Here is a 27,547-nt window from a genome sequence, read left to right on the forward strand (position 1 = left end):
ACACGCACACACACGCACACACACGATTCTCTTTTTTCTTTCTCTCCGTCTCGCCGTTCCTCTTTCACGCACGCTCGTTCTCTTACCCGCCTTCGTCGGGCCGGGGCCCCCCTCCGGGGGCACTCGGGGAGTCCGAGCTCTTACTCCTCGTTTCTTCCTCTCACCCACTCACTCAGTAAAAAGCTCAACTCGTGGCGCGTAAGTGCCGCGAAAAGCTCAGTCGCTCGCGAGCTGCGTACGAGTGCACACCTCGGTTCTCCACGTGCGAGTGCCACGCGCGTCTCCTCTCGACATGTGACTCCTGCGCATCCGCGTGAGGCTGCCTCCGACATCTTCTTCACTTTTTCATCTTCACCCTCCTCTTTCTTTCTCTCCGGATCTTTTTCTTTCTTTTTTGTTTTTCCTCGGTTAATGGTGAAATTCGCTTAGTGAGATGAGGTGAACGCGTGTGTCGTTATACAGGGATTTAAAAGAAGGCGCGCGCGCATCTCGAAGATGCACCACTTGATAATGCTGATAACAGTGGCCGCGATGGTCCTCGCACCGGTCGCCGGGAATCCCTTCCTCAACGCAGCGCAAGGTAAATAATTTTTCATCTTTCTTCCGCGCGAGATTTATAAAGTGACAAGCAAAATCGGAGTAGATTGAAAAAACCGTGAATTTTTATTTTTTGCTATTAATAAATACAGTTAAAAATATTATAAAATTCGATGTATTTTTTAAGTTACACATTAAATTTAATGTATATTACTAAATGAATTAATTTACATTAGTTAATTATAATTTAATGTATTAATACATTAATTCATTAAATTTATTAATGCAATTAACTAATGTAAATTAATATATTTAGTAATGTACATCAATAAATCAATATACATTAAATTTAATGTATCTATAACTGAAAAGCATGTGCATAAAATTTAGTGAACTTTTGACCGCACTACATTTACAATAAATCTACATTAAGTTGTTAATGTACCTGCTTAAAATTTGCTTCACTTACATTACATTAAATTCCATTGCCAATTTTTAATGAATGATCGAGCTAAAATAAGACAAATTAAAATTAAATTAAATTAATTAAAACGGAATAAGAATTAATTCTCTCTGTAAAGCTAAATAAATTTTTAATTTTAACATGAACTACACTGTTAAAAATCGGTAGCAGAATTTAATGTGATGTGACGGAAGCAAATTTCAAGCAGGTACATTAAAAAACGTTTAATGTTCTCAAAAGTACATTAAATTTCATGCACGTACTTTTCAGTTATAAATACATTACAGTTAATGTATTGTAAATTTAACGTTTAACTTAAAAACACATTAAAATTTCATGACATTTTTAACAGTGTACCATTCCATGCGCAATTATACGCGGGTAGAGAAATTATAAATATTTAAATATTTAATGACAATTTTTTTAATTGGAAAACGCTTAATGGGATTGTAAATAATGGCGTAGAACTATTAGAGTTAAATGAAATAGAATGCGCCAAAGGTACACAGAGAAAAAGATGCTGTTGAGTCAACAGTATCAGTCTAATTGGAAACATTTTAATTCAATAATAACATTAACGAAACGAAAAGAAAATAAAAATACAGATAATAAATATAATTGAATGAATAAAATATAGTTGAATCAACTACATATATTAATGACAACCTGTGAGTCGATGTTTAATTGAATCAAACTACATTTTAATTCATACTACATTTTAATTCATATTACAGTATTTTTTTTAGTATATATTATTAAGATGTTTATTGTACGCTAAGAAGAAAAAGTTGTTAGCTTGACTAAATTTTTCAACTTGATTAAATTTCTTTAGCTCGAATATTTATGTATTCAAGTTAAAGATATGAACGCTTAAATTTAAATATTTTATGTATTTAGGTCAAATAAATAAATACTTAAACTGAAAAAGTTTAAACGAGTTAAAAAAGTTAGTTGAGTTAATTTTTCCTTTCTCAGTGTAGTTTTTTTTTTTTCTTTTCGATTACGAGAGTCACTATTTTAGCATGGGGATGCGTTATCACCATCGCCAGATGGACCGCCGATAATATTTTTAAGATCAGTCGGCGCGATGTCGCGCGTTCAATGGCGCTTCTGCGCGGCGCGCAAAAATACGAGCCTCGGGACAGATTCATTGAACCCATTTCTCGTGAGAGCGTTCGTCATCCAAACGGCAAGAAGATATCAACGACAACTTCCCGCCACATGTGCGCACGAGCGGCCGTCTTCGTCGCGCCTCCGATCTCTTCTGCGATCCCTTCCGTCGCGCTGATTTTTTCCGTGCTTACGCACCCTGTCACCCGCATGGCGATTTTTAATGTCTCGCCTCGTTCGTCGTTGAAAACTCCTCGCCGTGGCCCGAGGAACGAGCGAGAAGAGGAAAGGGTTTTTTTTATCGCGCGATTCGAGCTGAGCGCTTCGAGTTCTCACAGATCTGTCGCGCGGCAAAAAGCTTCACTTCCTTCTGTGACATAATCATCCTGTTAAAATTTTTCTCTACGCTACATAAAAAACGAAACAGGTTTAATTTGTTTGTTTTCATAAATTTGGACAATCGAGATAGTACTTCTCGTTTTTTCAGCATTCGCAGATACGACGCTGTACGTTTCCATTCGTCTTAAATACCGACGTTGAGAACGGTGGGAGTAAGATTGAGACTTGTTTGTACGCAGGAATGATCTCAAGAGTTCCTTTGACATCGAGATTAAAGGAGCGAGCTCGGAACACGGAGTATACTTGAAATTAAAAGGAAAAAGAGACTGCCTCGCTCGCTCCGCACTGTCAGCTTATGTCGCAATTATCACCGGTAAATATATGCAGGCTGGCGCGAGATAACGTAAATGTTAACGACATTACGCGCGTTTTCGCATTTCGTCCTCGATAATCGTAAATCTAGCGCAATCGCGAGCGCGACTCGCACACGCTCCCCGTTGGGAGTCTGTTTTATCGAGATGAAGCGCCCCGTTTTCCGACGACACACGGCGCATTTTCTCTCTCTCTCTTTCTCTCTCCGTTCTTACATCTCTCTGTGGTCTCTTTAATCTTTCCTGAAATTTACACGGTGCACGTGCGTGCGTGTGAACAAGGTGTCGCTAACGGTCCCTGGCCTCTCCACCTTCGGCCCGGCCTCGGAGGCGGGTATTTGCGCGTCTGTACAATAAGAGAAAAGGGAGAAGCACAACGTATAAGCGGAGGCATTGGCAACATAAGTATATTCACAGAGCCAAAGGTGATAACACGTCGCGATTCTCTTGCTCTCTCGCTGCTCGTTCAATCGTATTTATCGATACGCAACGCGGGGAATAACGTGATTCGCGTTAGAATCTAAGTGGACTAGTGTTCAAGAAAAAATTTTACGTGCATGGGGGCTCCATAAAGTAAAAGATCCACTGTATTCGAGTATCGAATATATAAACACAATGAAAAAAATATTTTACTGATATGAATTTCTAGATAATAAAAATTTATCGCTATTTTTGGTATCTGCTAAAATATTGTTTGTCACATATATAGAATTTAGTAATACTTGCTAGAAAATTTAGGCCTCATTGCCAATGATAGAATCAAATATAACAAGTTGGATTGGCTTTAACACGATTAGATAATATTTTTTTTCTTAGTTTCATAAACAGTTCGAATATAAATTCCGTCTGTAATTGATTAAGTAGCAAACGTATGCCATGTTTGATAACTATTTATCTACCTTTGTTAGTTTTTTGCAGTCAAAAAATTGTGGCTGTCTCGCAAGACCATTTTTTAAATGCAGAAACCAATTCTTTGTTCCATTTACAGCCGCGCGCTGAGAAATTTTATTTTAATATTCTCGAACTTCCCAGCAAACGAAAATAAATTGAAATGGATGGCAATGAATTCATTTCGACGTTTTCGAATTCGCGCCTCAGATTTTTCGAATCCACTTAAATTCAAAAATAATATAAAAATACATTCGAATTCAACATGATGAATAGTTCATTTCGTATTTCAATCCATTTGAGTCTATTTGAATCCAAATATGTTCCGGAAATCTAAAGCGCGAACTCGGATAAATTAAAACGAATCGCAATTTTCAACTCATTTGAATTTATTTTCGTTTGCCGCGGGTTCGTCTTCATTCCCGGCCTTAAATTTAATTTTAATCGAATCATAATTTTAAAGCTCAGTGTGCACGCGTGCATGCGCCATAAATGTGTTACAGCATTATTGGGTCGTTCTCATAAATATCAACCGCGATAGATCTTCCATTCATCATTCACAGCTCTTCCGTTCGCAACAAGCGCGATACCGGGTGTAAACAGCGACGCAATAGACATCACCGAGCACGATTTACATAGAACGCGAATTGCATTCACGTGTCGCAAATGATTAACACGTTACGCGCCGGTTTTGACGGACGCAGGAACGCAGAAGCAATTTATTTGCACGACTGGAAAACGTACGTAATCCGTTGGCACGCGCATTACAAAATTTGCCGCTTGATTTATAGCTACACAGCACGCGCGTGAATGATTATTAAGTCCGTGTGGCATTACGTAATTATTCTATCTTAATGATATACGGGCACGACACCTTCGCCGTGTCGGAGAAAAAAAAATCGAATGTTGAATAAAATAGCGACATAATATACGCCAAAAAAATTTCATACGCTTCTCTCTGTCTTGTTTTTTATCGCATATAAATCTGTTTTTTTTTTTTCATTTATTATTTTCTCTATTTTTATTTCTTGCTTGCATTTTGTATCTTCTTTTATTTGCGCTTATCAATTTTGCTTGTGTAATTTGTTAACTTTTTATTTTTGTATACAATTTTTTTTTTTTATTATTCTGTTTGTTAATCCTAGAAACGCTGTCTATCTATTTGTCTGTTTCTTTCTGCCATGATGATGATATCACGTCTAATGATTTTCGCGTTATTATCGCGCGAAATTATAGATATGTTAGCGCGTTTGCATAAATAATAGCGCAAATTATTTGGCGGAAAAACCAGCTATCGCACTTTTCAGCGGCTTAATCGCGAGGAGCGTTAAACGGACCGCTCGCGATTGTAACGATGTCCATTCGGAATTGATCAGCTACGGGGCGTAAAGACCTGCCAGCCGGTGGTCGTTTTACAGGGACCGCGTAAAAGGCGGCGGTATAATTGGCAGCTTGTCGCGCGCACGTACGTAATCCGCACCTTTTAATACCCCGGCCGAGAGTGTCGATCATAATGATTCCTGGGTGTAAATTTGACGCCGGCTACTAGACGCGTAAAATCACCTGGCTGCACTTCGACAAGCGTCGAGCGTGTAATTTCGCGCGTGTCACTCGCCGCAACTGGAAATTGGAGCGGCGAGCGACTTACGCAAGCCGTAATATGCATAATGCGCGAGCACGAGCACCCACACTCGCTCATTCTCGATCGCCGATCGAGATCGATATTCTTAATTAGCCATTAACATCCGCTCCTCATCGCCGCCTCCGATACGCCCGCGTGGACCGATCAATGCATTATTATGCGTCCACTTATGCGTTTTCCAAGTAATTCTAATACTAGCAGATCTGGGGGAGTTCCGCGACTAATGGCATTGTACAATGAGCCATTATACTTTCAAAAGCGCTAGCCTTCATTAAAATATACATATGAATTTCCTGAAATTGGTTCACAATTATCGATATTGGTTATACGAGTTTGTGCGCGCAAAACAAAATGTGTCAACACATTTAAATTGAGAAAAATGGCTAACCGGTCGAAAGCGGATCTCAGTGCTCAATAATAATTTTGTAGGTAAATTTATAAGTTTACATTTACAAGTTTCCTCCGAACTGCGCGCCGCATGTTCGCCGGACTTTAAAAGGCTGGGCAGTTGTTAAGTAGAACAAGATAAATTATTGGCCAATTTAATAATTTTGATGCATCTCTACAAACCCCCCTATCTCGAAAACTGTAAAGAATTTGTTGCGAAAAATATTATCTCGGACAGGATTTTGAACTTTGATTTTTCTGCGTTCCGTGCAAAAAATTATATGTCGTTAATTATTGTAAATAAATTCTGAAATTTCTGTTTCGTAATTACGTATATCGAGAAGAGATCTGAAAATTATTTACACTTAATTTCAATTTTTCATTTTTAATACCACAGCGTTTTTTTTTTTTTTTTGTAGAAGTTTCGTAAGTTTCGAGATTTTTTATAATACGTTGTCACCCGCGCACCAAACCAATAATTTTCACGTCGATTGCATGTATATCACGCCCGACGACCGGCAATTAAATCGGAAGCACGCACCGATCCGACATTCAGAAATTTCGGGGACACGTGTTAATATCACACGTGCGTTGCAATAATTCGGTCGATCGAAATCTCTCGAATCTCTCGCAAGAGATCTCTTTCCTTCTCTCGTTTCTTCCTTTTCCATTGGTTTTCTTTTCTTTACGAGCAGACCTCCTTTCAACGATAAAACGCAGTCGAAAGCGTCGGTAAGCAGCGCGATGTCTCATTCCGCTCACGTAATAGAAAATAATAAATGGCAACGATGAGCTGTAATAATGATTATCCGCAAAACGGTGATGTAAATGTGGAGATAAAGACGGGAAAGGAAGAAGTCACAGAAATGGTCGGGGACGCATGACGAAGCGAATGCGGGGGAGACGGCGGTCTGGGCGAGCATGTAAACTGGATGTTTTCATCGTGAAGAACTTCCTTCGATTTGTTCCTTCGACGCAGTAGCGTCACGTACAATCGTGGAGGAAGAAAAATTCAAGATTTATAGATTGATAACTACGCTTACAATGAAGGGACATAAACGATCTTAAACGATATTAAATGAAGAGTTGATGAAGCGAAAATGAAGACCAATATAGAAAAAAAATTTTATGTCAAATTAATAATTCATTATTTCATATTTTATGAGCAAGAATATAAAATCTTGAAAAAATTTATAATCTTCAACAGACACATAACTTGCTTGCATGAAGAAATTTTATTTTTCGTGTGAGCAAGTTATGTCTGTTTAAGATTATCAATTCTTTCAAGATTTTATCTCCTTTGCTTATGTATGAAACAATAAATTGTTGATTTAATATTAATTTTTTTTTCTGCAAAGTTACGTTCGTGATAATTGTGCTTCTATAAATACTATTTTTGCGTAAGACGGTTTCACATTTCTAATCTAAGAAGAAGGTAGTGTACCTTTGTTCGACTTTGACATTTTTCATGTACACATTTTATTTTGGTGTCTAAAAATACAAAAACAATTCTAAAATATTCTTTCAAATGTTAAACATTAATATAAACTTTTGGAAATTTAAATTGTTAGTTTTTTTATTAAAGAAACATTACCTTCTCCTACAATCTGATGATAAAAAATCAATTAATCAGAAGGACGATAAAGAAGTGAATCATCATGATTACAGTTACTATATCAATTTCAAAAGACCGATCGCGCGCTCGCGCTACAATGTGGGAGTCGTTGATCGTAATTAGGAAGATACCGGGAGGGTTTTTTGTGAATTCTACAGCGACACCCGATGGTGTTCTCCGGAGGACCGGTTGTCGCAAACTTTTTGCCGGGGAAAAAAAAGAAAGGAAGAGAATCTGGGAAGACAGAGAGAGATAGAGGACGAAGGAAGAGAGAAAGAGAACGAAGGGGTTAAAAGAGAGAAGGACTGCCAGAAGCCTCTGAAAGACTTCACCATGAAGATTACTTATATGTACTCCTCTGTCGATATATACCCGCTCACGGTGTGTACTGCGCGAGAGGAGAGATAAATAAACACATAAAACCCCACCGTGACAGCTTCACGCCGGATAAAAACATGTCGAGAGACACGTATCTCGATTCCCTCCTCCTTATCTCCCTCTCCGCTGCCGACGATCCCCGCTTGCCGATTTCCTCCTTCTCTTTCTCTTCTTCGTGCTGTAAAATGCTCAGACGCGAGTTTGATGACTGTATTAATTACGTACAGTACAATTTCTCCGTCTACGTGCGCGCATCGTCGGCCTGTCGGCAGCATCTAATTATGCCCTCGCGAGGATTATCGCGCCCATATTTGCGGATAACGACGCGGCGCGATTCGTAATCGCCGATAATGGTCGACAGATTGCGAAAGGTATGGATTTGCGACGGCCGGGAGAATTGATTATGGCACGATTAATGAGTGTCAGCCAGATCCGCAATGGATGAAACGCGTCTTTCATTCGAGAGAGGAATATTTATTTTCAAACTCAATTCTATTCGGTCTCTGCAAAATTCATTTATCTTGCGAAGATTAAGCGTTTAATTTCGCGGGAATAAATTTCTCTCGACTCGTCTCAATTCCGTCTTTTTATTCGCAGTCAAAGAAAGATTTCCCCCCCCCCCCATTTATTTGCAGAGAAAATTGGTATTTAAGCTCAAAACTGTGATGCCTCGAGATAAAATTATTATATCGGCACGTCGTTGCACACACAATTTCTCAAGAAATTTTTTTCTGGAGTCAACATGAACATAAATCATATCTGTTGATAGCACTGAGAGAAAACGAAATAGTTTTGGCAACTATTTTTAAATTTTACAACTCGGAAATTTAAGTACATTGTCATAAGAAAGAATAATTTTACTGAAGTATTTAAACATTAAGCTGGATACAGATCTGAAAATAATTTTATTGGATCATCAAAATGATTATGACGAATGTACAAGAATGATGAGCAGTGCTGCAAAAATTTTTGCCATTTTGGCAATCAGTTTGGGAGTCTAACATAATTATCTTGATGGCCTGACAAAATTATTTTCAAATTTGCATCCAGTTCAAATTTTTAGACGCTTTACTTTTTCCTGTGTGTACTATTAATTGATAGTGTGAAATATTTAATTACATTTTACGCAGTTATATAGACTACCTGCACATAAATTGACAACTACATTTTTCTTAGTTGAGACAGCTATTTTTAAAAATAAAGCGTAATGTCTGTAAATTTCTAGTTGCTGACACGACTTTTTTCTCTACGTGCAATGTAGCAGAATTATACGGAGTTTGCCTGTTTTTTATGATGATGTCGCAGCCGAAAGACGCAGCTGCGAATGCAGTTATGCGGCCGTGTATGCAACGACGGAGTTGCGGGTCGTGTATACATACGGAGCCGGACAGCATGCGCGAGGGAACGAATGTTGCACGACACATTCCCGTCGATCGACGTCACCTCGGGTCGCTCGTTTAAATTCGTTGAGGAAACGCGCTCGCCTCGTTCCGAGAAGGATTCGCGACGAAGCGGAGAAACGTCGTCGATTCGTCGTAAATTACGCGCGTGAAGACACGCTTATTGTCTTGGCACGCGTGGACCGACATACCGATTGTACATCCGACCGGACAGGATGCGATCAGATACGCGGGGCACATAAGTGATATTGCTACGTAAACGATGTGCATTGCGTAGATAACGCGATGCATTACTGATATCAGTCGCGGTTCTGATTTAATAAGGCGAGCGATCGGATCAAGGTGGTCTACGTTCGGCGGTCCGCGCTACACCTTCCATAGCGATTATAAGATACACGAATAACATAATATTTTTACGACGTAGATTCCCGTTAGAGATTGGCTTAGAAACTACTATGCAAAATATCGCATGCACCGCGTGTAAATTTAGACGAGCCGTTTGAGGATTACGGCGCACAGACGGATTTACTGCAGATGAAATCTGTCATTATCGGCACGGGGCATCGGCGTGCATTAGGCGCGTACGTCGTGGCGTTTGAAAAACAAAGAGGAGAAAAGCAAGAAACAAAGCCACGAGAGAAAACGTCGAATTAAATTTACAACACGTCCCCGGGGCACGGGGTATTATGATCGTGCAACGTGTAATCCACGGAACGGGCACACGTACACATACGAGACCGATCGTTCTTGGAAGGATTCACGAGTATTATGTTGTCGCAAGCGGTTGCGTTTCCTATTCTGTTATGCTAATGTCGAGAGAGAAAGAGAGACACTACAGACTATGAACCGAGCTCCCTCGTCTTCATCAGGCGCATTAATAGCGTTTAAAATGCCACTGGTCTCGCTCCGTGGAATTTTGTATTAGTCAAATTGAATGGTCCAATTTATTATGCGTTGTTTGTCACTTCTCGGCACACCCCGGTCTGCTCCTCTCGTAAAGTCCATTTTTACTATATTATCGTCAATTATACAATTGAAGAATTTCTTCACAAAAAATAAACAAGTCCATTTTTTTAAAATCTAGATTATGCTAAATAATTTTCTATCAGTAGCGTCACGTGAACAATTTCGTTCTAACAAGAATCAAAGGAAAATATTTCCGCAAAAACATTCTTTTATATTTCTCTGTGTATAGAAAGCCAAATGGCTTACAGAAGTTTATTATTATTATTATTATTTTAATGAATCCTCGAAATGTTAGTTAAAGATAAAACTTTATTTTTATCCTGATCATGTATCAAGAGAAAAATTAATATATTTATACACAGAGAAATATAAAAGAATGTTTTTTGTTTAGAGCAATTTGTAAGTAATATTTCCTCGTTCCTTTATAATTACTAAAATTTTCGTAAGACCCAAACACGAGTCTAGAGATTTTTCATTTTCTTCTTTTAAATGGATTCTCTTCTCTTAAAAATATTACAAAGTCTACAATCTTGTACTTATATATTTGGAGAAAAATTACAATATTTGAACGTTTGAAACTGGGAAAATTTTTTGTTTTATAAAAATTTAATTTTTTGGGCTCGTTTGATGTTTGTTAGAATCCCTTCCATTATTATACATTTCTACCGTCTCATCTCTTCTCGAATACCTTCTCTCTACGTGCAATTTCTTTTTCTCGATAAATCTCAATGTGATGTCTCTCTGGAAAACGTCTCTGAAACGTTCAGTACTGCGTTTATATATAAGGCGCACGATTTGAATTGCGTCTGTCGATCCGATGTTTCCCGTCAAAGTCACGAACATTTCGGCTTCTCGGGTAACGCACGACGGGTGGGATAAAGTGAAGGGGGCCCCGCAGTTTAGATCGGTGTAAACGCCGGATGGCCGCGAACGACGCCGGCTATTTTTGTGTCGTCCGCAACAGGAGCCACAAAACGTCGCGTTTAAAGGCGCGACGCACTTGTCGCCGCGAATTTCACGTGGAAACGTCAAGGCCCTTTGTGGCAAGAATTCGATTAAAGGCGCGTCTTAAACGACCCGCGCGAGTTTTTACGACGGCGAGGTGGTTGCGAGTGCACTTGCATGCGTAATGAGTTTAAAGAAAAAAAGATAAGAAAAACGAGAAACGATATAAAATAAAATCTCCGAGTGCGGTCGAAGTCGCGACGAACTTTCGACGCTCTATAATAGTAAACCGTGTTGAGAGCGCGGGAGAATATGATTCAACCTCCACAAATCATCCCGCCGCTGATATATTTTCGGAACAGGCATGAATAACACGGTGACAAACGGATAAGTGCCAGGTGTCGGTGACCGAAACCGATATCTGGCCAAACATTCGTAATTTATACTGTAATAGGAGAACGTTCCTCGAGCACCCTCCTGTTTGCTTAGGAATGCAAACGATCCCTAGCGCGGTTGATATTCTCCATTCCCGACAATATGGGCGTAATTGTAATTCTTCGTAGATGTCGAGAAATGCAAACATCTCGCATTCTAATACACAACTTTACAGATGAACACTTCAGATGATATTTCTAGAAAATTTTGTATTATGAATACGTCCCAGTGTGTTCAACTTGATTTGCTCCGGATGTTGATTGTAAAAAAAAAAGGGAAAAAAGAAAGTTCACTCTACACTTGCGTACGCAATCGGAATCGAACGGTTCTTCGAAATGAAGTGGGGAAAGGGAGGGAGCCACAATTTGCCGTTAATTGGTATCTATTAGCTTCATTGTAACGCAGTGCATACGTGTCGGCGCGGTCGGCGGCCCTTACGATTTCAGTCGCCATTCAAAAGGCCCCTTTCACACGAGTCACTTTGATCGAACCCGCATGTTAACCCCGTAAAGTCGTTAAAGATCTTTCACGTCAAACGTTGACACGTTTGGGAGGAGCCGTTGACAACCATTCACGTCAGAAATATAGAAACAGGAATAAACGCGCGCCCCGGCGTGCACGGTACATTACGTGCAATTACGTCACAATCGGGGCGTTGTAAGGGTAACAAACTGTCCATCGTCGCGACAAACTTGAAACTTGAAAATTAATCTTTTTCTCTCGACACGCGAGCTCAACATTCGTCATTGAATGCGAAGGAAGGTTCTCTCTTAGCGAAGGACAGTGTATTTTATTCGATTGTTCGATCCAAGTGACGTGCCGGACATTTCCCCTCCCGGTCGTTTAATAATTAAAGACGCTGGGAAGAAAGGGGGCACACGGAATGTTTCTCGACTGCACGCCACTGCAATCGCTAGATGGAACGGAAACTTTAATATTTAAGACCGCCGGCGAGAGAAACGTCCGCGACGAACGTTTCAACTTCTGTCCTACTTTATTTTTACGTTCTATTAAAAAATGTTACGCGAATACTGTCGATCGGCCGTGCAATAATTGATGTTATCGAAGCGATAAAATGTAAAACTGCGTTGTAAAAATATAAAGAAGGATACACTGTTAAATATTAAATCGGATGTAAATCAATTCCCCGCTTGAGTTAAATGGCACTTCATTATTTTTATGTGCGACGAAATTTATTTTGACACACATAAAACATGCAGTTAAAAGGACAATCTCTTATTTTATCAACTCATTTTTAAGATTGCTTAGCTTCAAAGTATAATGAGTAGCGTTCATATTAATGTATGCATCTAGTATTTAAATAATCAGAGATGGAAAAAAAAAATTTCAAATACAAAATATAAAATATTGGCAATTAGTATTTAAAATACTAAGTATAATACAAACTTGTACTTTGTGTTTAAAATCAAAAGATTTTGTATTTTGTAATTCAAATACTAATTGCTAATAAAATTTTATATTTGAAGTACTTTTTGCCCTGTAAATAATTAGTTCACTCAACTCGATTCAAATTTAACATCTCTTGAGTTAAATTTAATTGTTTAACTCCATAGTTAAATTATTGAATAGCAGCAATAGCGTTTTGTCTATAGGCATGATTGAAAATAACATTACGAATTTAACAGTAAACTCTTGTAATTTTATACAAAAAAAAAGATGAAATGGATAAATAAACCAACAATAAGTGAGAGGATGCGTACGAGCTCCGATTTTTGTTTTTGTAAGTTGGAATCTTCGAATCTAAATTGTATGTGAGGTCCCCCGCGGGTCCAAAGTTTTGACACTACGTGCCCCTTGTGTAGACTCTTGAAAACGGATCCTTTCCCTTCCACTCTGCTTCTTTTATACTGACGTAATGCAGGACACGAGTCTGTTTCGTGTCGACGGAAAAGTCGGAGGAAAGGTTCTCGAGAGCGTGACCGAGGTTCATCCGACTATAGTTTCCATCTGTTTTCATGATGCGCGAAGCTAATAACTGTCCTTCGTTTCTGTTGCAGAGATGTCCTGCTGCTCGCAGGCTGCTGGCTCTTGTCGGAGTGTGTGCTCCAAGGTACGCATTTTAAATAAGTATCTACGGTATACTGCACTCTCGCATCGCTCTTTCGAGAGATCTTACTACAAGAATCTCTTGAAATTTTCGTATTCCGAGAATAAACACAATACTAATTGTAAGTTTAGTGTGCCAGACTGATCATTACATGCATGATTAATATATGCTTGTATCTACAATCATGTAGCATACACAAAGTTATAGACAACGTGTAATTAATTAAAGATTTCTTTCCTAATACATTGAAAGCGAATGATCGTGATCAAACCACCGAGCAATTCGCTAAAAAAAAAAATCGGAATTGTAAATTCAAAATTAACATTCGAGACTGTATAAAGATACGTCTTTTTCATCGCGATAAGAAATTAGTCGTGACCCTACATCGCGAGATCTATTAATTATGCGCGGGAGGAGGAGCCCCGTGGGAATTTTAAAAAGACAATCTCGACGGCGTAATCGTCCGAATGCGAGATATCGCGCGGTTGATAAATATCCGTGGGCCGAACTCGGGACGATAAAGGACACGAAATATGTTGTGTCCACGATACATTAGGATCCAGGAAATAAAAATGGAACGTTAGAGGGAGAGAGAAAGAGAGAGAAAGAAAGAAGAGTGGAAATGGATAGGTGGAAAAAAAAGACGAGGAGGATACCTCGTTGCTTCCTTCGATGAGGGTTCCTCGACGTGGGGTGCGTCCCGGCTGCAGCTTCTTTAGAGGTGACTGCGGGGGCCTCTTCTTTCGAAGATAATATCAGAGACACCGAGTGCCCGCTGCGAGATTTACGCGGGACCCCTCCGGGGCGCCCCGCGGGCTCATTCATACGCAAATATTACGAATTGACGCGTTGAACACGGCGGACGTACCGTGCGTTATCAATGATATCGTGTCTCCACGCAGTTTATTCGGGGTAGGGTAGAAAGGGGGGCCGTACTTCGGGTAACCCTTTGTTGATTTCTGATTACGGAATGGTGCACACGGAGAGATCTCGTGTCCATAAAGGATATTTTATTACCGCGGAGGTCGCGATGTGAATTTATTCGTGATATCAGCATATCAATATACTTCAAAAAGCCTGAATCCAAAATGCAAAGTCAGTTGTAAAATTACAAAGATATCCAGCGAAGTTTTCTTACAGGATCTTTTTGACATGAATCCTCTCGCCGTTCTTAACATTTTTTTATCTCAGCGATATATTGCTCAGCTTTATATATATAAAATGTGAGACAAGACACGACGCGAGGTGCAGAAAAACTTTGACAAAGCTGTCTCTCCCGATCGTATTGCTTGACTACAGATGAGTTTCCTTCTTGGCCATTTAGCAGCGAAATAACCGGAAATCGTGACGAAAGCTCTGAGATATGTGACAAGTTATTCTTGAGGTGGACAGGAAGACGTTTCTTCATCCAGAACACGTGGGGTTTTTTCTTCTTCTTATTTGAGTCAACAGTATTTTCGTTGCTTCTTCATTCGCATTTCAAATACATTTTTGACAAGTCGATCTTTTTACCAAATTAATTTTCTTCCGTTAATGTAAAACATGCTAAATATAAATTTTGTTAAAGATAATTCATTATAATAAAATTTTGTGACAAATAACTCGAAAGCGCACAGATATTATTAATGATCTCTACAGAAGCCCAGTGTACTCAATGGTTCGTTGTATCGAAGAGAATTGCAGATAACTACCAATTTAATTAGCGGACCGACACCTCACAGTCGTTTGTGGCATCGTTCGGGAGTTCGGCAAATGAGCGCACGAGGCAAATTATGAAAGCTCGTAGCTCTATTTCGGTATCTTTTGATCTCGCTCAGAAGCCGTCGAGGTCTGATTTATCTGGTCCGTGTTATACGAGCCTCGAAGTAACGTTCATTTTAGATTTTTGCGAATGACAGTATTTTCCAACGTCAATTTCATTCGCGATATCAAAAACAGATAAATGGTAAAATTATTTTGCATTTCTCTCGTGTGACCATCTCATTTCCTACTATTCATTATTAATCGAGAATTGTGAACTTTATTAGATGTATTTTTAGCAGAAAATAAAAATCTGTCATCAGTAGCGTATTTCTTCGCGTTAAAAGCACCGCGAAAAATTTGCCAGTGGAAAATGCACCCTTTTAACATGGCGACGCGACCCGGCTGCGCATACCTCCCAGAATATACCGCGACGGAAATACGTACGTCGTTTTCTCAGCTTCACTTTCACCTCTAACATTTACAATAGCCTAACTTGGCGGAAATATTTCGGAATTATTCAAAGTTGCTTGAAAGTCGAAGAGTTATTTTCAGATGATTAAATTGGAAAATAATTCTTTTATTTTTTCGTATAGTGAAGGAGTGAATAAAAACGCAATCAGAAACACATCAAACATTTAACGTAGCTTATTTGTAGCGCATTGTTATGTTCACAAAAATACGATTTATCGTTTTAGTAAAAGTTGCTAATTAATTAATTAAAAAAACAGGCTAAAAAAAGGTATATGAACAATTGATCGATGATTTACGTTCCGCGGTCGAGTGTGACCTTTGACTGGGCCTATCGCCAGCGCCCGTCGGGACCCACCGCATGTTGATGGATGGTCGTAACTCTTGACCATGATGGACATACCAAGTGGATCCGGCGTGTCCTCGCGGAGGACACCGATTGAATTCGGGATGAGAACGAAACGCGCGAACGATATCTGGCCCCGAGGGCGATTGTCATTCAGTGACCGGCAACAGGAAATCGCGGGACCGGCGTGTTGCATCGTGTCCTTGATTTTTAATGACCGCTAATGCGCCGCAGCGCATTTCGAATTTAGGAAGTCCTCGACACACGAATCAATCGACGTAGACAGTTAAAGTAGTTAACGATTCGAAATCCAATTCATCGAAATAATTCATACATTCATGCAATGAGCTTCGTTTGTCGCCACTTTATTATCATTTGTATTTTACCGTCAAAAGTAATTTTAGATTTCCAAGTCGCGACGTTCTGAAACGGTTTTTATTCGTGCGATAATAGAATCGTAACCTTATCGCTATTTTCAATTTTTTCGTTAAAGTAACATTATCACAATTTTGTATAGATATCCTTGGTAGTCCTGGGCGCCGAGATCGAAGCGAGGGAAAATGCGACTCAACGTCTACTGGAGTTTTGTTCCATGGAACTGGTGAGTTACCGCATGATTTTTATTCCTAAGACTCGATCCCACGCGATCGACACTCGCTTAATTCTCTTCATTCAACTCAGATCTAGATCGGAAGCCTCCTGACAATAGGCACCTTAAACGGTTCAGGATGTTTGTAATGCGATCCACGTTTTTTCATTTCACGTGACGATTTTATGAAAGATGATCTCGGGACTCGCGGTTGCTCGATCAGGTCGATTGTGCCACTTCACTTTCATCTTTTCTTTCATTTTTTTCTTCTCTCTTTTTTTTGTAACTGTCTTTCCTCACGTTCGAATCTTTTCTTTTTCAGTTGGATTTTTGGTCCTGTGTGAACTCGACGTTAAATGGTAAGTATTCTGGGTATTTCTTAGGTACCCAAGTGTGCAATGATGCTGTCGCAAAATATCAAATTATTTCAATTTTTATAGATCTTAAAAGAAATGAAAATTGGACGGGTCGAGGATGCTGCCGGCTCGCTCAGAATCCAACGTGTCGCACGACATGCGCTCTGTCCGGTTCCAAAAATGATCTAAACGAATCCTGCCGACCGAGCGACGAACCTGAGTTTTTCTTCTGTCTGGAAAAGCGCGAGGAGGCCGAACGATGCTGCAGCAATGTTTCCAATGATACGTGCAGGACTATCTGCAAGGATATCTTTTACAAACCTGGAAAACAATCTAACTTGAAGCTGTATAGCAGCAAGGGTTGCTTCCATCAGGTCCCCAAATGCCTGAAGAGCGTGGCCGAAGTGAAGCATGCCGAGGATCCGAAGCAGCGTTAGTTAATATTTCATAAAGAATCATAATTTTTGATATAGACATATCAATAATTATCCAATTTTAATTTAGTCCTGTATTAAAATAATTCTTAAAAAAAAGCATTATAAAATATCATAATTTTTTAATCATTATAAAAATAATATTCTTATTTGACAAGAAAATTAATTTATCTATCCATATACTTTAATCATTCATCAGTTAACCTGACATTTGTTGAGACAGTTCAGTTATTCCAGGTATCATGGAATTTAGTTGATTCTATCTCTGCAGATTTGCACTGCTGCGAGGAAGCCACGACTCCTGTGTGTCTAGATACGTGTCGCAGAACTCTTCACACCGTGACAACTGATCAGGAGATCATGGACGCTTTGGCGGAGAAGTGCAGCCCTGTGTTACCACAGTCGCCGATGTGGAGCTGTTTGCTTAAATCGGGTTCGACGAAGCCGGCGCGATTACCCTTGGACGCTGGCAAACTGGCGTGTTGCACGAAAGCAACAAGGCCTTCTTGTCAGACTTTGTGCTGGCGGGCTTTCCAGGCAGACTGGGAGACTGCCTTGCCACAACTGGACGCATTGTGTCTCTCATCCAGTTTAGAAGGTGAATTGAGGAGGTGTCTCGAAGACGCTGATGACTCCTGCGAGATGGGCTGTTCCGGATTATCTTACTGTGCACGGTTTAACGACAGACCTACGAGCTTGTTCAGGTAAGAATTGTGAAGTCTGATCACCTCAATAGTTTGTAAGTTAGAAATTTGATCTTCAAAATTTGTGATTGAATAAATTCCATTGATATATTCATGAGTAAACTCCGTTGATCAAAATTAGTTTTAAGTGATGTTAGCAAAATTCAAAGTCTCTTACGAGACTTGCACTTGTTAAAATTGAATACTTAATTTGTTAGAACGTGCACGACTGCGGCCGACGACTTGGCCAAGTATGAAGTTGATCAGTGGTCCAGAGGAGATATTATTCAAGGATTAGGTGTGCCTGTACGTGCCGCTCCTTCCTGCCCGGTAGAGACTCTACGTGCAGCGTCTTGTCTTCAGCAACTGCGACCTTGTGAGACTAGAATCCACGAGACGCGACTCTGTCGCGAAGATTGTTTAGAGCTGATGGCAAGCTGCGTGGACTGGAGCGCGCTCACTGGACCTCACACGGCGGTTACTCTGTGCGCCAAGTTGTCGCCGGGCAGACCGGACGCGCCGTGCGTCTCGTTAAGACCGTTCCTGAACGATCCGCAGGACGATCAAGCTGTGATTCATCCTGATGAGGACATCACGACGCCCTGTAAGCAGAATCCTTGCCCGCAAGGCCAACTCTGCGTGCTCCAACCGAACAGCGCTAAGATCTATCGTTGCGTGCCGGCTTGTTCCCTCGGCGAGATGTCAAAGCAATTAGTGCCGGTCGGATCTTGGATTCAGATCCCACGATTTGATCAGCAGGGTTGCCTGAACATCTGCCAGTGCACTACACGAGGTCTGGAAAAGTGCCGCACGCTCAATTGCTTTAATTTCAAATCGTGTTGGGTGCACGATCGGTTCATTCAACACAAGGCCAGCTTTTATCTTGAGTGCAATCCTTGTCATTGCTTTGAAGGCGAGTTTACGTGCTCCAAAAGAAGCTGCGGCGAGCTGCGAGTACCGTCCTTGCCCTGTGACTGTCCGCCTCATTACGTTCCAGTTTGCAGTAGACTAGGTTTCACTTTCGCATCTGCATGCTTGGCAAAGTGTGCTGAGTTATCAGCTACCGAGGTAAAGTTCGGCAGCTGTTCCAGCAGAGATCCCTGTATGTCCAATCCCTGCGACAGCTCAGAGAAGTGTGTCCGTAGACCCAGGGTTTGTCTGTACCGTTTGAACAAACCGTGTTTGCAATATGAGTGCGTGCCGATAGACTGTAATCCGCGCGACGAGTCCAGCGGACCGGTCTGCGATCGGGAGAATCGCCAATACTCCTCCGTGTGTGCGATGATTCGAGCTGGAGCCACCCTGAGTTACAGGGGACCTTGTCTGAGAGGGTGCAATCTTCGAGGTCCGGTGTGTGGTATCAACGGTGAGACTTATATTAACGAATGTGCTGCTTGGGCTGAAAAAATTGTTGTGGATTACCAAGGCCCTTGCGTTGCCGTCGGTCTCATAGGGGATCAAGCGAAACCTCGTTGCGGCGACACCGTGCAATGTCCTCCCTTAAAGGACCCGTATTGCAAAGGAGTCACTCCTCCCGGTGCTTGTTGTCCTGTCTGCGGGGGAGCAGCAAGATTGTTCTACTCGAAAAAACAGGTAGATACTCTCAAATAAAAAATGTTTTAATTTTCGAATTATCCTTTAAATTCTTGCGTTATTTCGAGATAAATATATTTTTGTAAATCACAATATTGATCAAGTCGTATAACTTTTAACGAGATGAGTTAATCTTTTCTGAACATTCGTTTCTTTTTTTTTTTTTAATAGCTGGATAGGATCTATTACATGATGGATGAGGAAGCTGACAAGGATTCCGTCACCCTAGAGGCTCTTCTGGTTGCTCTAAGTCGCCAATTACAAGTGGCACAATGCGCTATTCGTGGTATGATGACGCCTGATCGGGATATCTTCATCATCGTACAACCCATTACCAAAAAGTTATCGGCGCTGCAATTGCGAGCTTGCGTGACGGAAACAGAGAAGCTCGTTACCAGGATTTCGGAAAGGAGTCCTCGAATCGCGGCTGAAGTTCCTTTGGGTTCGCTGACCAGAGCCGAAGTGGCCCATGGTTACATTTCTAGTGCCATGAAAATTTGTGCTTGGCTCGCGATGGTTGTCGTTACCACTTTCTTACTAAACGTTTTATCCTGAATTACAATCACGCCAAAAGGAAAACGAAATACACTACCTATTCCGACCAGTTCGAAGCATTTAAAGATATATTTTTAACTGATCGCGAAATAGGTTTATTATCAAGGGATAGTTGTAGCTATGAGCGATTAATTTCGTTTTCTGCCTCGTTCTTGGCACTGAAAGCGTTTTTTTTTTTTACCTAATCGCGATGCCATTCGCGGCGACGAATGTCTACAGCGTGTCTCGTGTCTGTGATTCTTCTAGTGCCTTCTAATAGCATACAGCGGAATGTATTTTTAGTTATCAATTAATATTGCCAAAGAGGAAAGAGTGTATAATAAGAGTAGATGTACAAAAATATAGGATTTCCTGTGCGCGTAATTCCGTAATTTCGTTGCGGGTAATCAAGAACTGCTCATATTATAAATTACAAAAAGACTCTGTAAACTTTAAGTTATATACCAGACGTATTGATCGATATTAGTACATCGTGTTTCACATACGTTATTTTTATGCAAAATCTTAAAGCGCTATTTAAAGAAATTAATCTAATTCTCTCGAGTTTTATTATTTAAAAATTTCTTTTTTACTGACAAAAATCAATCTACGATTTTATTAGGAATGCAACTACTATGAATGTATGATTTTTTTGACATATACACAGCGTAGGTGCATTTGAATTTTTATTATATAATAAATTAATATATATATATATATATAAATAATAGAATTCTTTAAGGGAACAATGTGGGTACTTCGCATTTTATTTATAAATATGCGAAAAAACTTGGATTGCCTGCAGTGGTTTGTGCCAATGATATAAATAATGCTCTCATAGTCGTTAAGTATATTTTGTTATTATACTGTCTGTTAAAAACAGTCGTTTGCATGTATAATAAATTTCTAAACTTTTACCTTATGCATCCAATGTATGACATGATATCCTTATTTCAGCATATCTCATCAAAATGATCTCAAAACTTTATAAAACTTTGTATCGACCTCGCGACGCCGTATGAGCGCCAGACGCTTGTAGTTTAATAAGTTCCTCTTTGATGAGCCGGGACACTTCCGCTTTGGCTTTGCTAACCGCTAACTCGCTCGTCGACTCTATTGCCAAGTATAACTTTCTCTCGCCTTCCGGTGGCGTTTTACCAGGCGCGATATACGTTCCTCTCACTGTCAGACCCGCCTCAGAATATTCCGAGATCTGAGCAAGAGCCTCCTTGCTCGTGACTCGCCATCTCGCTTGTTGTGGGAAGTCGTTGATCTCAAGCTCTTCTTCATATTTGCGGAATGTCTGCTCGCCCGTTTCCACATCGCTTTCCACGAGATCTTCCTCGCGCGGCTGATAATTCAATTTAGTATTCAGCTTCGCCGCCAGTTGTTCCGCAACTGTCTTTGCCTGTGTAAAAGAAAAAAAAAATTATTCATATTACATTATTGTAAAGTTATTTAATAATAACAAAACTAGGATTTTACCGTAATAAGATTCGTAGGTCCTGCACCCTTGAGTATGGCTTCTGCTGCTTGTTGAGTAGCGCCTTTCGCCTCGGCACCCAGATTCTTCGCAATATTTATCTTTGACGCCAATCTTCTGGCCAATTCCAACTTATCGGTGGCACTTGGTATCGGCTGACCGGGCACGGTAATACTGGTCGCAGTCGGTTTGGCTATTTCACGAACTGTTCGCTTAGGTGCCAGCATACTCTCGATCTGTTGATCAATATCGTTTTCTATATCCTCGTCGTCGGAATCTTGCAAACCTAAGGCCGCCTTCTGGAATTTCTTTTTCTCGTTCGCTAATGCGGCTTCCGATTCGTCGAATTTGAATCCTTTGCCACTGAATCCACCTCCGGTATGAACTTTCTTTCCATCCGCGGCTTGACGGGCTTTGTAACCTTCCCATAATTGACGTAAAGGTTCTGGGACGGGTACACCGGCTAACTCATGCGCACGTAAAATATCGCCGGCGTAACGTTCTTGTTCCGATGTAATAAAAGTGTACGCATACCTGAAGAGAAAGCACGTAATTACTGTTTCACTTTTTCGAGATTTTGATTAGTCTCGATTTCGTGACGTAAAAGTTTCGATAATCGAATCTCAGTCTCGTCACGTGATCACGTTCATCGTGAATATTTAGGCGGGAAACTGTATGAGCGAATATTTAGTCGGAAAACAAGCTTTAACTTATTACTGTTCGTCATTTGTTCAAGCCGTTATCATTTTTTAATCCAAATTCCAAAAAAAAACTACGTAAGTACGAGTACTAATCACTTACGTATTATTCATCTATCTATATGTAATAGATATATTATTGATAACATTTTCTAGGATTGAGTAGTTAAAAAGTTAAAAGTTAAATAATAAAGTAAAAAAATGTATAACTTTTAACTTAACCCCATTTTAAATAATATTATATTTTTAACTAGTTATTTAAAAAAAAATAAAACTTTGAGCTATTAACTTTTTTCTAAGTTAAAAATTTAAAAGTAAAATAAAGAAATTATAAAAGAAAAAATACATTCCAAAAATAATATTTCTTTATTAATTTTATATAAACTTAATTTAGAAATAAAATAAATTTATTTGATGATCCATTATAATTGTTTTAAATAATTCAACTTTAAAAACTTGCAAATTTCTAATTTAATATATGATGCTTCTTAAAATTAATTTTTAACTTAATTTATGTTAATTTAGTCTTAATGTAACTTTTAACTAGTTAGTTTTTTATTAATATAACTTTTAATATAACTAATTTTATTAACCATTAACTTTAATTTAATGTAGTTGAAAAAAATATATTAATTCATTCAATCTTGATATTTTCTCTCATAAACATTTGTACAATTAACACGTAAGAAGTTTAATAAGAAATCATAAATAAATCGAAACGAGACAAAAGTCTCGATTTTTTCAAAAGTTTGGTGAAACAGTACATATAGTAAATTTAAAATAAAAGATCATTTCATATTGTAAAAATTTAAAAAGTTCAATTTATCTTACCCTTTATTTCCGGCTCGACCAGTTCTACCACATCTATGTACGTAATCCTCATAGTGATTAGGGCAATCGTAATTAACGACCAATACCAAGTGCTTGACATCCAAACCTCTAGCGGCGACGGATGTGGCTACGAGCAATTTTGTTCGTCCTGCTTTGAAGTCCAATATAGTTGAATCTCGATCGCATTGATCTATACCACCGTGAAGAGACATGCAGGAATACGAAGCCTTCATGAGATCTTTGAGCAACGTATCTGCGTTCTCTTGCTTGTCTACGAATATAATAGTGGAGCCTTTGTCTTGATAATGCCCAAGAATTTCAAGCAACTTGTAGAATTTCTGGTCCTCCTCGAGTACAACCACATGTTGTTCCACATCCTTGCAAACGACAGAACGTCCACCGACCTGTACCTCGACCGGTCTCGTTAGTATTCTTCTAGCCAGCGCCTCCATTTGTCGCGGGAACGTCGCGCTAAATAGCACCGTCTGTCTATCCGGTCTTACATTCTCCATAATACGCATCACCTGCGGCTCAAAACCCATGTCAAACATCCTGTCGGCCTCATCAAGCACTACATACGTTACTCGACGTAAATTGGTCACTCGTCCGCTGTTAGCAGCAAGCATGTCGATCATCCTTCCCGGTGTGCATACGATGATTTCAGCTCCTCTCTTAAGCTCTGCTATTTGCTCAGAAATGCCAGTTCCGCCATAAACGCACACGTGCGAAAGACCCAACGATTTTGTAAATTTTTTCGAATCCCTGCCGATTTGCATGCACAATTCTCTAGTCGGAGTCATAATCAACGCGATTGGTCCGTCACCATCGGCCAACGGTGGTTGATCGAGTATGTGACGAAACATCGGTAACAAAAAAGCTAACGTTTTTCCGCTACCGGTTTTTGCTATACCTATCAGATCACGACCGGACATGATTGCCGGAATTGCCTGGCACTGAATGGGCGTCGGTTTCTCATAACCAAGTTTCTTTAATACTTCTAATTCTTTTTTGGTCACGCCACATTGTGCCCAGGATTTGATGGGCTTAGGACAACCTTTACCTTTCACGCGAATACCTTCCAATTCTTCCTTGTATACTTCCACTTCTTCTGGTGTCATTCTTGCTGCAAATATATATGTATAAATAAATTATTATTTAATTATTCATACAACAGAAAACAAATAATTTATGAAATATATAGAAATATACAAAACAAAATAAATACATATGTATGAACATACCAATCTCAGGCACTTCGACGTAAAAAGACTTTCGGAATGGTTGATACTCTGTTGTAGCATGATCAACTTTAGCTAATTCTCTCTTCTGTTTGTTTGCTATGCCAGCCGCGGTCTCGTGAAGATTCTCACCTTCTTCTTCGCTCGAATACTCCAATCCATCTTGATTTTGTTCAATCAATTCTCCTTTCTGTTTCTGTACTTTTTTCTTAGCTACTCCAGTCATAATGACAACACCACCACTCTGCGATGCAGAATTAGAGCCATTGTTGGCATTTTTCGGAGCTTTGCCATCAACTTTATTCACTTTTCTAACTTCTTCTTGAACCTGTTATTTAAATTAATTAAATGTAAAGTAATTAAATGTAAGTATTACATAAAATCGACGTAAATATATAAAATTATAACAATACATACCTCTGCCATGAAAGCGTCAAGTGGATCAATCTCCTCCTCTTCATCTTTTACCTCTTCCTTCAATTCCTCAATTTCTTCCTTTACACCTTCTTCTTTTGCCTCTTTGTTATTCTGTACCACAGGAGTCTCTTCATCACTATCATCCTCAAGGGACCACTTTTTCATGGGTAGCTGAAGATTTGCCAAAATAGATGTCTTACCGTCTTTTTTGGTCGCTTCAAGTTCTTTCTTCTTCCTTTCTGCACGCCATCGTTCTATCCTCTCCCTTCTCTTTTGCATTTCCAATTCCAGTCTTTTCTGCTCTTCCTCCTATAGAATCATTTGTCATATACAATGCTTGCATCTTAAACTTTTACTTAAAAATTAAATAATTAATATGGAGCATTTAAGTCTGGCTTGATGAGTGCTATTGTGATTTAGAGATTAATTCTCATAATTGTTATAAAATTGTTTATTCCTTGTTCTCTAATATTTATAATATTTAATATTTGCCCTCAGTTATATAAATTATAAAAATAGAAACGCAGCTATTAAGTAAAAATTTATCAGCAAATGTGTTAGAAATTTAATATACACTGAAAATGATTCAAACAGAAGGTCAAGACATTTGTATAACCGAGAACAAATATTACACTATAAATGTTATAAATTAGAGAAAAGAAATAAACAAATCTTTATAACAATCATGAGAATTGATCTCTAAATCACAATGACACTCACATCCAGCTAAGCTTAAATGCTCCATATTAATTATATAATGCTCATGTTTTACTTCATGTAATCTTTCAAGACTCACCTTGTCTAACTTTGTGTGATCAAAAGGTAATTCCTCATTGTCCCCCTTTTCTTTATCCTTTCGATCACGCGAACGAGACCTGTTTGATCGTTCTTTGCCAGAGCGCGAGGATTTCGAGCCTGTAAGACGCTTTTCTTTACTGTCTCCACTAGCATACCGAGAACAATCAATGTCAATAAATTATTTTACGTCACGATTGTTATCGAAAAACATCTTCCATAAATTTGTGAAAGATTGTGAATGAAATTGTGAATTAAATTATGAAGAAAAGAGCATAAACGCCATGAACAATTGTTTCCAATTTAAGTATTGAAACCTCTTTTTGAAGGTGTACCGTTTTCTTTCGCGATCCTTGTCCCTCTCGGAACGCTCTCTCCTGTCGCTCCTTTCCCTTTCTCTGTCTCGCGAACGACTCCTCCGCTCTCGATGTCGTCCCTTGTCTCTGTCCCTTTCTCGTTCCCTACTTCTGGAACGTCGTCGTTTCTTATCGGGTTCGCCCGATCTCGATCTCGATCGCGATCTTGATCTCCGCCGATGATGTCTGTCCCTACGAATATTCGTACGATAATTAAGTTCAACATCACGAATTCGGGATGAAAGCGAGATGCGTGTCATAACCTCAATTCGTTAGAGTGCCACTTACTTGTCGCTACTTCGCACCATATTCGATCACGGATCTGCTACACTATTCTAATTAAATACACACAAGCCTTTGAATAAAACACGCACGCATTTACTCTTAACACTAATTACTGCTAATAAACGTTAATCTAAGAAATATCGGAGCTCAACTTCTAACCGCTTCCATTTGTTTTCACAGAGAGAAAGCGCACCCTGGCACTTGGCAGTTGGCACCCGTCGTAACAGTTGGTAACAGTCGCCACCAGTCGCCCGCGCTTGTTGTTGGTACACCTGGCGAAAGGAGCGGCGATTGCGCGCGTATCGAAATTAATTTGAAATCGTTCTTACTCTATCAGCTTTTGAACGATTAATTGATTCTTGTTGCATCGCATCGACGATAAGTATGCAAACACAATCGGGACGAGGAGCAAATGCTGAATCTTGAGGGCGAATAAACAGTACAGATACAAATGAATTGACTCTCGCAACATGCATCCGACACGACGGATGTCGCCACAAACACCGACACTTCACTGTCGGCACTCTACGACACTCAAAACTCGCTCGCATCATAAACTCGTACGGGATGACGAGGATGTGAGTTGAAATGCGCTGCGACGTACTATGATCTTCCACCGTCCTGTCTAACCGACCGACTGCTGCTACTGCTGCTACTGCGTAGCCAGCGTAGCGGCGTGACGTAGACTCACGTGACTGGCGCCTGCGCGCCGCTACCGCCCCTGCTATGCCGTAGCAGCAATCGGTCGGTTAGGGACCCCGGCGGAAGGTCGTGGCGCGTCGCGGCGCGTTTCAACTCGCATCCTCGTCGTCCCGTATGAGTTTTTGACGCGAGCGAGTGTTTCGAGAGTGTCGTGGACCGAGAGTCAAGTCAAGTATCACGATCTCGTGCGTCTTCGTGCCGTTGTGCCTCTGGAGCGACGCCGCGAGCTTAGTCTCTCATGCGTGTGTATTCGCTCGGATATTCTAGAAAGATGTGCGAAGCAGCAATGTGAAACATGAGTAGTCGTCGTGCGATTTTAGTTGGCTAATGTTAGACACGAAACTATTGAACGGGAACGAGTCGTTTCGTTTTCTGTGTCCGTCGTGTTTACGTCGTGACGTCATTCGTTGGTACGTTGAAATGACTTTGGGTTCTCGCGAAGGTGTAACGCG

General features: G+C 39.9%; 2 protein-coding genes across 3 annotated transcripts; one reads left to right on the plus strand and one right to left on the minus strand.

Annotated features, from left to right (window-relative positions):
- Positions 1-21,207, plus strand: LOC105194238 (reversion-inducing cysteine-rich protein with Kazal motifs). 2 transcript variants are annotated; one of them, XM_011159071.3, is made up of 8 exons: positions 1-580; positions 13,495-13,547; positions 16,619-16,702; positions 17,013-17,049; positions 17,131-17,478; positions 17,752-18,184; positions 18,382-19,756; positions 19,928-21,207. In XM_011159071.3, exons 1-8 carry the CDS (start codon positions 496-498, stop codon positions 20,309-20,311), a joined length of 2,799 nt encoding a protein of 932 aa, XP_011157373.2. In that variant the 5' UTR covers positions 1-495; the 3' UTR covers positions 20,312-21,207. The 2 variants fall into 2 exon arrangements, with proteins under 2 accessions (XP_011157373.2, XP_039315248.1); XM_039459314.1 differs by lacking the exon at positions 1-580 and adding an exon at positions 8,081-8,101.
- Positions 21,124-26,609, minus strand: LOC105194237 (probable ATP-dependent RNA helicase DDX46). Its single transcript, XM_011159070.3, has 8 exons — positions 26,397-26,609; positions 26,088-26,300; positions 25,754-25,901; positions 24,958-25,266; positions 24,544-24,868; positions 23,303-24,425; positions 21,776-22,307; positions 21,124-21,698 (listed from the first exon to the last, which is right to left on the minus strand). Exons 1-8 carry the CDS (start codon positions 26,414-26,416, stop codon positions 21,276-21,278), a joined length of 3,093 nt encoding a protein of 1,030 aa, XP_011157372.1. The 5' UTR covers positions 26,417-26,609; the 3' UTR covers positions 21,124-21,275.
- Between the last annotated feature and the right edge of the window lie 938 nt (positions 26,610-27,547).

Source organism: Solenopsis invicta, unplaced genomic scaffold (assembly GCF_016802725.1).
Source record: "Solenopsis invicta isolate M01_SB unplaced genomic scaffold, UNIL_Sinv_3.0 scaffold_2876, whole genome shotgun sequence".
In the NCBI taxonomy this organism is placed as follows: Eukaryota; Metazoa; Arthropoda; class Insecta; order Hymenoptera; family Formicidae; genus Solenopsis; species Solenopsis invicta.